Source organism: Lepeophtheirus salmonis, chromosome 12 (genome assembly GCF_016086655.4).
Source record: "Lepeophtheirus salmonis chromosome 12, UVic_Lsal_1.4, whole genome shotgun sequence".
In the NCBI taxonomy this organism is placed as follows: Eukaryota; Metazoa; Arthropoda; class Copepoda; order Siphonostomatoida; family Caligidae; genus Lepeophtheirus; species Lepeophtheirus salmonis.
Window position 1 is genome coordinate 12,472,306 of NC_052142.2, and position 11,108 is coordinate 12,483,413.

The window sequence follows — 11,108 nt, forward strand, 5'->3', positions numbered from 1 at the left end:
AGATCTTGACAAAACATGCAAACACTTATCTAGTATGACGTTTATATTAAAAGCATACTGGAAGTAAAATATCAGTCGTACACGCGTTATGGTATAACTAAGGGTGATAATTTTGGTAAGAATAGAAAAGCGTGCGAGGAGAAGAGAAGAAATACTTATGGCATCATTGATTAAATAATATATATCTTCTTCTATCAATCATGAACGTTATCATTCCCGCCTTTATTATTCAATATTAATATAATAATATTAGATGGGGATAGTCGATAGAGAACTGAATAAAATGCAACAAATAACGTCGCCTTCTGTCTGGATTTCTGAAAATGGAGGCCTAGGAATTTGGAAAATACTTGCCGGATGAGAAACAGATGGTTTGTCGGATTTGCCTTTAGTCCCCGGTGTAGAATTAAACGGCACTCATTATCCTCATCTCATAATAAGAGTATCGATATTCATCTATAAAATCAATTTAACGATGAATACATCAAGTCAGACTTTAACTCTGATCTCATAACGATGCTTATTGCATGTAATATAACCTTATCCATGGCTAATCATCTACGTTAAAAAATTTATGGGGAAATACAAGGGTAAACATATCCCCTCCCGAGGAACCATGATTAAATTAATGGAGGATGTTGTTACTGATGTCATTTATAGAAATACATATAAAAATGTTTTGAGTCATCCACACCAAATGACGATCAAGTTATCAGTAAAAAGTATTTACGAATATCGAAATGGAACTCTGAATTTTGTACTATCTCACAGTAAGTATTCAATTTTTTTTAAAATCTAACCATAAAATATGATTCTATTTTAGCTAAACATATCAAGAATTATGATACACAACTCAGTAAAGGGCAAAAACAACTGTTTAAATGGTAACAACAATGGGGGTAGTAGCTTTGGATGGTTTGCAAATAGTTTGTCTGAGACTACTTACTTCGCTTTAAAACTTGGGTATGATAATTAGGTTTTCCAATATTAAATGGTTGATGGGCTCCAAGAGGTGGTGTTAAGAAAACTCATAAAAGGCAAAAACAACTCTTTAAATGGTCACAACAACGAGGGTAGTTACATTGGGTGTTGCATTATAATTAACAATTGTGTATATCTTTCATGATAATAGTATGTTGTTATATAAGCATACCTAAATAACGGTGAAAAATCTTTTTTGATGCTCTTAATAGGGAGTAATATCTCCGGACATTACTACATAATTAGCTTTTGCTCTAAATCTTTACGATGCATTTTTTTATTAATATATTTATTGTCTAATTTTATGATTTTGACATTTACTTTATTATTAATAATTAGTTAGATGTCATCGGTAGAGATATATCTATCCTGTGCACAATTGTATATAGCAACTTCCACATGAAGAAGAGGGGTGATTATCTTTTTGATTAAACTCCACCTCTTGCTTGTGTTTTGCAACCGATGTCAGAACAAGAAAATATTATTTGGATCAATCTATTATTTCAATATTCTGTATATATAATTTATTGTTATTAGTTATATGATTACAATTGTTTAATTTTGTATATTTAACATAAATGTCTGATGGTATATTTTTATTATGTAGATTATATTTAATTTAAGCCTTCTTTTTTTAAACTTGAAACTTCAATGATATTTCGAAATACTCTCATTAGCTATTATTCTGAGAATATGGCTCATAATGAATTACAATTTTATGGAGTGTGACGTTTTCAAATCTACTGTAACGGATAAAAAACGTCGAAGTCAATTATACGTAGTATATCTTCATTAAACATTTTGCTAATAAATACATTCGTTATACCCTGAAAAATCATAATAAAGCAGGCAGATGATAATCACATCAGTATTTTAAACAATGATACCATATGTATTTCCCCCCCCCCCCCCCTCCTCCTTGCACGCGTTTTTCTCTACAATATTATCAACTATAGGTATAACTAAGTGTGATAATTGTGGTAAGAATACAGAAGTGTGAGAGGAGAAGAGAAAAAATACTTATGGCCTCATTGATTGAATAATGTACATCTTCTTCTATCAATAACGTTATTATTACCGCCTTTATTATTCAATATTAATATAATATTAGATGTTGATAGTCGATAGAGAACGGAATAAAATGCCTAAAATAACATCGCCTTCTGTCTGAATTTCTGAAAATGGAGGCCCAAGAATTTGGAAAATACTTACCGGATGAGAAACAGATGGCTTGTTGGATTTATCGATATAAATGTGCATTGAGTCCCCTGTCTAGAATTACACGCCACTGATTATCCTCATTTCATAACAAGAGTATGGATATTCATCTATAAAATCAAGTTAACGATGAATACATCAAGTAAGACTTTAACTTTGATCTCACAAAGATGCTAATTGCATGTAATATCACCTTATCCATTGCTAATCATCCTACGTTCAAAAAATTTATGGAGAAATACACGAGTAAATTCTTCCCTTCCCGAAGAACAATCATATATTAATGGAGGATGTTGGTAATTATGTCATTTATAGAAATACTCCCATTGTAAATTGTGAAGTTAAGATAATTTTCGGCATGTTTAGAGTCATCCACACCAAATTACGAAATGGAACTCTGAATTTTGTACCATCTAACAGTAAGTTTTTTTTTAATTTTTAAATCTAATCATAAAATATCATTCTATTTTAGCTAAAATTATCAAGAATTATGATACACAACTCATTAAATGGCAAAAACAAGTGCTTAAATGTTCACAACAACGGGAGTAGTAGCTTTGGATGGTTTGCAACAAGTTTGTCTGACATTAGTTTCTTCACTTAAAGACTTCAGTATGCTCATTAGGGTTTCCAATATTACATAGTCAATAAATATTTCTTTTTTATCACTTAAGGATTAGCTATGGTTCATAAGCCCCAAGAAATGGTGTTCAGAAAAATCATAAAAGGCAAAAACAACTGCTTAAATGGTCAAAACAACTGTGGTAGTTACATTGGGTGTAGTATTATAATTAGCAATTGTGCGTATCCTTCATGACAATAGTATGTTGTTACACAAGCATAAATAAAGGGGGGAAATCTTTTTTGAATAAGGAGTACTATCGCCGGGCATTAATACATAACTAGCTTTTTCACTAAATCTTTACAATGGATTTAATTCCAACATTTTTTTATTAGTATATTTATTGTCAAATTTTATGATTTTGACATTTACTTTATTATTAATAATTATTTAGATCTCATCCGTTGATATATATCTATCATGTGTACAATTGTATATACCAAATTCCACATTAGGGAAAAAGGATGATGATCTTTTTTGATTAAACTCCACGTCTTGCTTGTGTTTAACAGCTTAAAGGTATGACATATTTAACTGAATTCATGTCAAAACAAGAAAAAATTATCTGGATCAATCTATTATTTCAATATTCTGTATTTATAATTTATTATTATTAATAGTTATATGATTTTAATTGTTTAATTTTGTATATTTAACTTAAATGTTTAATGGTTTATTTTTTAGTATGTAGATTATATTTAATTAAAGCCTTCTTTTTTAAATTTTGAGCTTCAAATATATTTCAAATACTCTACTTTGTCGTTTCATTAGTTATTATTTTGAGAATATGGTTCATAATTAATTACAATTTCATGAAGTGTGACGTTTCCAAATCTACTGTAACGAATAAAAAACGTCTAAGTCAATTATACGTAGTATATCTTTATTAAATATTTTCCTAATAAATACTTTCGTTATACCCTGAAAAATCATAATAAAGCAGGCATATGATATTCAGATCAGTATAATTAAACAATGATACCATAAGTCTTTCTCCCCCCCCCCCTTCTCCTCGCACACGTTTTTCTCTACAATATTACCAACTATAGGTATAACTTTGTATTTATATTAACATTGATGAGTATTAAATAGGTTGTAAAAACATATCTGGAATTTTATTTTATTTTTGATCGTGGTTAAATCAACTTTCTACTTAAGTAATTTGTATAATATAGCTAATATTTAACAAAAAAATCCTTATTTGCTGTTATTGACTCTGATTATATATAGTTAAATTAATTTTTGATGTATAAATTTTAGACTAAATTCATTTAGGATTGCAAATTAGATCATGCGTCACTTATTAGCATGTGCAAATTTTAAAAATGGAGCCCCTTATTGGCTACTATCATTTATATATTAGAAATTGTGGAGCACTATACAAAGAATAGTAAACTAACATCAACTTAATTAAGGAAAAACTATCCTGTTGTTTTTTTTTTTTGTAATTGTCCCGCATCTATAGAAATTAAGGAATCAAATTAAACTATTTCGATCTAGTGACATTTTGACTATTGAACAGCGTTTATAATGATTGCCTATGTAAATGTTTATTTCAATGGGCCATGATCGTTGTTTACATGTACTATTTTGTAAACAAATTCGCAGAGTGGCGCCGTCATACGGTAAAATAATATAACTCCCTGAATGATAATTTTATTAGTACAAAATGTATGTACGTTACGCACATAGACACCACTGTGAAAAAATTATGTTGCGTTCGCAAGGTACGGACTGTCACAACACCTTGAGAAAAATATATTTGTTAGTAGTTTGCTCACGCCCCATTAAATAATATGTTGAACAATAAAGAGCATGTTAATTAATAAACATGAAAGAACAAGGGTGTCCGTATCGAAAATTTAAAAAAAATCATTAATATGGGGGGGAAATTAGCCCCCCCCCCCTCCACATCAATTTAGGGATTTATTTTGTAAAAAAAAAAATATTAAGAAAAAAATTTCAAGATTTATCTTCTAAGGTCATTGGGGAAAAAAATCATTTTTAGTGGATACCCTTGATGACAATCTTGTTCGAGAAAATCCTCAATTTCGTACTGTGTCAACAGTTTGTAATATAGATTAAAACATAAAAAGTATTAGATTTTTGATTAAATTATATTTTTCTATAGTTTATAATTAAGATTGTGAAAAAAAAGCAAAACAATATTTGATAGTTTTACAAGCATTTTCTGCAAATAAATATGATATTTACTATATAGAGCAGCTTATTTATTTGCTTCTTCATATTTCTTTCTGTTCAGCAAAAAATCACAGTCTGTTTGTTACCAATTCTTATTAATTATATTACATATTTTGCCACAGGTTAGTACTCATTACAAGTGAGATTTCTATATTATTAATTGAAATTTGGGGGCATGATTCCAACAGGAAATAACCACTCAATGTTTTCTGTGATAATAAATAAAATTCAAAAGGAACACTAATTTCAACCCAAAATAAACAATAACTATGTATAAGCATCTGTTTTTTTATATATTAAGGCAAAATTATCTAGCTCAAACACACCCAATGAACTTACTGTGGTCACAATCCAACAGTTTTAGGTGAATAATACCACTTTTATGAATTCTTGGTATAACGTGCCTCAGTATTCTTTAATCATGCCGCTTCATCTATCCTAATCTCATCGAAAATACTTATAGCCAGGTCTGCTTCAATAAGTTCTTACGCTTATATACCGAACCATTTCATAATAACTTTTTTTCGAATTAATTTAACACAACTACTTACCAAAACCAGTGAGTACTCCCCCAAAAAGTAGTCCAACTCTTAGTCCATGTGATTCTACAATGTATGTTGCAATTATACAACAAGGTATACCTGACCCGTAACTTAATGTTGATAATAAGTCGATTGCATCACCCGTTTGATCATAATATTTTGCCGCGTTCTTTGACACAGACGGAAAAGCTACCCAGTGCGAATAGTTAGCTATGTTTAATAAAAAGACCGATGAAAGTAGCCACCATCGTTCCGAATAAGATTTGTATTTTTTATTTTTGTAGCTCACAACACTGTTCAAAAAGGTAGAATCTTCTGATTGAAAAGCCGTGTGAAGTACTCTACCAGTTTCATTTAAAGACAGTTTATTTTCATCACTCATTTTGATTTATATGCTAATCCATAATAGTATTACAACAAACGCTAAAATACACACTGGGAAAGGATAAGAAGGTTTCCTAGTTATCTAACATCATATAAACACGCCAGTTATAACACTGAGTAAACAGGCCTGATATGATGTTGCCTATGAGCGCTCTTATCACTCTTCTCAACACTCTCCCTCAGATAATGATAATTCAATCAGGATCAGTTGTATACAAATTCATATAATTGGGCCTTTCTTTGCCTAGTAAAGTTATACAAAGGGATTCGAATACATTGGGCAATATTATAAAAATTTACTTAGTATAGATGCAAACCCCACATTAATGACATATTAAACTAATAATGAATAAGCACAAGACAGAAATTTAAACATGAAACATGAAATTAAAATCATCACACTATTATCTATTATATTTACAGAAAAATTTGAGTACACTGTCAACATAAGAGTAATCAAGCCATCTCCTCCTCTTCTTCTTCATCAAATTCTCCTTCGTCTTCAGCTGTAGCTTCTTGATATTGCTGGTATTCAGAGACCAAATCATTCATATTACTTTCAGCTTCAGTAAACTCCATCTCATCCATACCCTCACCAGTATACCAATGTAAAAACGCTTTTCTACGGAACATGGCAGTAAATTGTTCAGATATCCGCTTAAATAGTTCTTGAATCGCAGTTGAATTTCCAATGAATGTAGCTGCCATTTTGAGGCCACGAGGTGGAATATCACAAACGGCTGTTTTAACATTATTGGGAATCCATTCAACAAAGTAAGATGAATTCTTGTTTTGAATATTTAACATTTGTTCATCAACTTCTTTCATTGACATACGCCCCCTAAATATAGCTGCAACAGTAAGATATCTACCATGTCTTGGATCGCATGCTGCCATCATATTTTTAGCATCGAACATTTGCTGTGTAAGCTCTGGTACAGTAAGGGCTCTATATTGTTGACTTCCTCTAGAAGTTAATGGCGCAAATCCTGGCATAAAAAAGTGAAGACGGGGAAACGGTACCATGTTTACAGCTAACTTTCTGAGATCAGCATTAAGTTGACCAGGAAACCTAAGACAAGTAGTAACACCTGACATTGTCAATGAGACCAAATGATTCAAATCCCCATATGTTGGTGTGGTCAGTTTCAAGGTGCGGAAGCAAATATCATACAAAGCCTCATTATCAATACAGAAAGTTTCATCAGTATTCTCTACTAGCTGATGTACAGATAAAGTTGCATTATAAGGCTCAACAACAGTATCAGAGACTTTAGGTGAAGGAACAACGGAATATGTATTCATAATTCTGTCAGGGTATTCTTCACGGATTTTAGAGATTAATAGTGTGCCCATTCCAGATCCAGTCCCCCCTCCCAAAGAATGCGTCAATTGAAATCCCTGTAGACAGTCACAAGATTCTGACTCCTTTCGTACAACATCCAAAACAGAATCAACCAACTCAGCGCCTAGATCAAGTTGTAAAATAATACACAAAATTTTATCTCTTAAGTCCTTTCACATAACTCACCTTCCGTGTAGTGACCTTTGGCCCAGTTGTTACCTGCACCAGATTGTCCAAAAACAAAATTATCAGGTCTAAAGATTTGCCCATAAGGTCCCGATCGAACAGAGTCCATCGTCCCTGGTTCTAAGTCTACAAGCACAGCTCGTGGAACATACTTCCCACCAGAGGCTTCGTTATAGTATACATTGATACGCTCTAACTGAAGGTCTGAATCTCCATGATAAGTTCCTGTTGGATCAATACCATGCTCATCCGATATTATTTCCCAAAACTAGTTTTTAAATCATTAACAAAATTATATAATTTAGAAACATTTAGAATACCTTTGCTCCTATTTGGTTCCCACATTGGCCTGCTTGCATGTGTACAATCTCTCTCATTTTTATTTAATATTTTTTACCTCCAGGAACTCCTTAGCTTCTTAACACAGACTTTCAACTAATTTTTGCTAAAGCTTTTATGCTCTATTTATTTCTCTTTTTTTTCCTTTCCCTCCTTTCTTTTAATTTTTCTCTTAGTATTTAATAACCTTTCTCAACCATTTCAGAACTAACTATCTAGTGTCCCTCCCAACTTTTCCCTTATAAGTTGGTTTTCGAACTATTTTATATTGGACTACAATTAAAATAAATAAGATAAAAAAATAGGATTATGCTTTAAACTAATATTTTCTAACTATGAATAATAATGTATGAAATTACCATAATCCTTACTCTTTTCATAGTAACTTCTAGTTTAAGGGTATTAAACATTAAATTAGAATTCAAAATTTAGATTTTGGTTCATTTATTATATTTGAGCACTTTTTTGTTTATTAAAAATTGTATTAATTTAGAACAACTTACAAGTTCAAAATTATAGCACCAACTTAATTTTTTTAAAGGCATCATATCAGATTTTCACAATTTGGAGCTTATATCTATATATAATTTGATGTTTTTTTGGATTTCACTTAAAACTTATAAGAAATATTGTTCGAAAATTTAGTCCGTTTACTATCCAAATGTTTTAGATAAAACATAAGTCAAAAATGTTTAAAAAATTTATTAAATGGTAACTATGAATATGTATTGACCGATAAACTATCATCAGTAATAATATTTTATGTCCTAAATGTATAAAATGATTCAAAAGCTAGTAGAAAAAATAATAAGTATTGCTTAAAAATTAGAATAATTTAATTAATATATGTTAAAGTACTAAAATGGAAAAAATATTTTAATTTGATATATCGGGTGGTACATTGAAATCTGTACACTTACTAATTCAATAATTAATGAAGGTTGTGTACTTGAAATTAATCTATCTTTCGATATATTAAAGCATAACTAATTAGTAACAAAAAAAAATTAATCTGAACTCTCTAGCTTACGAAGAAGTCGAGAAAATAATGCTTGAACGTGATAAACGAATTTCCATTCGTGCACTTAAAGCAGTTGGGAGTCTCCAGGACCACCGCCTACGCAATCAGCAAGTCCGAAACGTTGGAGAGAAAGAAGGGCTCTGTCAAAAAAAAAAAAAAAATGGATACGGACGAGTTAAAGAAATCCCCCCAAGTCAATGAGGGCCCATGCTAAGATCTCTGGTTTTTACACCACAATGTCCAAATAACTATAAAAAGGCGGGTGGAAAAAGCCTTATGAAGATTGAGAGGCCACTTTTAACACCAGCAATGAAAGAAAGCCATATCTTCCGTTGCAAGACTCTTTTGAGTTCCTTATAAATCTTTTTTGATACTTTTGGCCTCCTTACAGCCCTGATGTCAACCCCCTCTACTACATATTTTGGATACATTCGAAGAAAATGCCAGCAATGTCCGTCAACAAAACACTGAGGATCTCAAAGCCACTGTCAACCAGCACTGGGACGCAATAACAGAGGGTTACATGCGCAGTAGGTGACCGGCCTTCCACCACCTCTTGTAGTCATCATTACCGCTAAGGACAGCTACATTAATGATTAAGAGAACTCAGACAAACATCTATTTATAGTAATATTTATATTTTTTTTGAACTTTTATTTTCAATTTATAAATTGTATCTTGTTGAAGTTTAAAATTCAAAGAGTTCGGATTTTAATGACCACTCGGTATAGTAATTAAATATATAGTAAATATTTACAATGATAAGAACTAATGAATAATCTTATATATAGTTTATTTTGATAAATCAATGAATAGAGGGTATTACGATAGAGCTTCAAAAAAAACTACAATCGATCAAACACTGTTGGAATTAAGTCTCTTTTGATATTGATTAAACTAACCTAATTTCGGAAAAATCGATGAGATGAATTGCTATTTTATTATAAATACGAATGAATAAGTGAAGTTATATTATACTGACGATAGTACCTGGCATTGCCTGGAGTTAATAGGCGTCGACGAACAAACAAGTTTTGTTTAAATAATATAAAAGATGATTTTCTAAGAAATTCTAAGTTGTATTCTCCGTTTTTCATGAGGAAACTCACACGTAACTATTAAACAGTTATATCAACTCCTATGTGTTTTCTCCTCAAGAATGAAAGAATAATAAAAAGAGTTTGATATAAAAATATAATATGATGGGATTACTGATATACTTTGGTCTCTAGAGCGCTTATTAATAAAAACGAACTATCCAGTGCTCCCTGGGAGCACTATAAACAGCGCACCTTGTAATTTTTTTTCAAACATTGAGGCAGATAAGTTTTACTTTATTAATAAGATAATAAACCAAATATTAATTTCTTGTTCATTTCTAAATTTATGAATAATTTTTGTTTTAATGAAAGAATATAATATTTATATTGAAAAGTAAGTAAGTAATTTTACTATTTATTTTAGTCTAGGACACTATTTTTATATTGCCGAAAGCGCGGAGAAAATTAGACCTAAACATTCATTTCTAACATTCATTTTTGATAGTTTATAAGGTTTAACTTTCTTAATCATAACCAAATGTATCAACTATTTGTTGTTAAATCTTAGAAATACATTGAAGTCTATAATGGAATTCATCTGTAAGCGAAGAATCCAAAACTGATCTCACTTATTTTTTCAGTGTTCTGAATTCTGAAATATCTGGGATTGTAATAATTCGCGACTATTATCATTCAGAGTCTTTTTTTACACTTAAGACAATCGCCAAATTAAAAGTACGATTAATACAACGTATGTAAACGTGTTTTATTGATTATGTATCTTTTTATGAGCTTGAAATATTTTGTTTTTAATCCATATAAATGATGGGAAATGAGACTCTTTTTTTAGATTCTTATAACTTATTAATCATTGATAGTGATACGGAATATTAAAATTTAAATTATAGAAAAATATTCAATGTTTAATTTACAAAAAGATTTATTTAAAAAACATGCATTTTCAAGAATTTTTATCGATTTTGTATATTTTAAGGGATTAAAAGTTTTTGGTGGTGTACTAGGAAATAGACATTTCCACTAAGACACAATGACTTATTTTCTTTTAGATGCTTTTTGATGTACGTCGTACGTCCGGAAATATATCTTCGAAAAAACACCCCTCTGTTCTTCGACTATTTTCTTTCTCATACCATTTCGTTTTCCAGAAAGTATTTTCGTATATAACTTTTCAGCTTCCTCCATGTTAATTTTTTCTGAGAGATTCTTG

General features: G+C 30.6%; 2 protein-coding genes and 1 long non-coding RNA gene across 5 annotated transcripts in view; 1 reads left to right on the plus strand and 2 right to left on the minus strand.

The window, feature by feature from the left end:
* The window catches only part of LOC121127079 (solute carrier family 49 member A3), a 32,040-nt gene extending 26,093 nt beyond the window's left edge, over positions 1-5,947 (minus strand). The window contains exon 1 of the mRNA XM_040722450.2: positions 5,575-5,947. Coding sequence (XP_040578384.1) covers positions 5,575-5,947 — 373 coding nt within the window. The remainder of the gene's footprint in view (positions 1-5,574) is intronic.
* LOC139906749 (uncharacterized) lies at positions 591-3,543 on the plus strand. 3 transcript variants are annotated; one of them, XR_011782623.1, is made up of 4 exons: positions 591-2,495; positions 2,566-2,618; positions 2,672-2,811; positions 2,874-3,543. It is a non-coding gene; the product is annotated as an uncharacterized lncRNA (long non-coding RNA). The 3 variants fall into 3 exon arrangements; XR_011782622.1 differs by having other exon boundaries at positions 591-770; positions 824-2,618; XR_011782621.1 differs by having other exon boundaries at positions 591-2,618.
* A 206-nt stretch (positions 5,948-6,153) lies between the features above and the next one.
* LOC121127080 (tubulin beta-4B chain) lies at positions 6,154-9,706 on the minus strand. The gene is made up of 3 exons (XM_040722451.2): positions 7,801-9,706; positions 7,481-7,748; positions 6,154-7,418 (listed from the first exon to the last, which is right to left on the minus strand). The coding sequence occupies exons 1-3, from the start codon at positions 7,855-7,857 to the stop codon at positions 6,406-6,408; spliced, it is 1,338 nt and encodes a 445-aa protein (XP_040578385.1). The 5' UTR covers positions 7,858-9,706; the 3' UTR covers positions 6,154-6,405.
* Between the last annotated feature and the right edge of the window lie 1,402 nt (positions 9,707-11,108).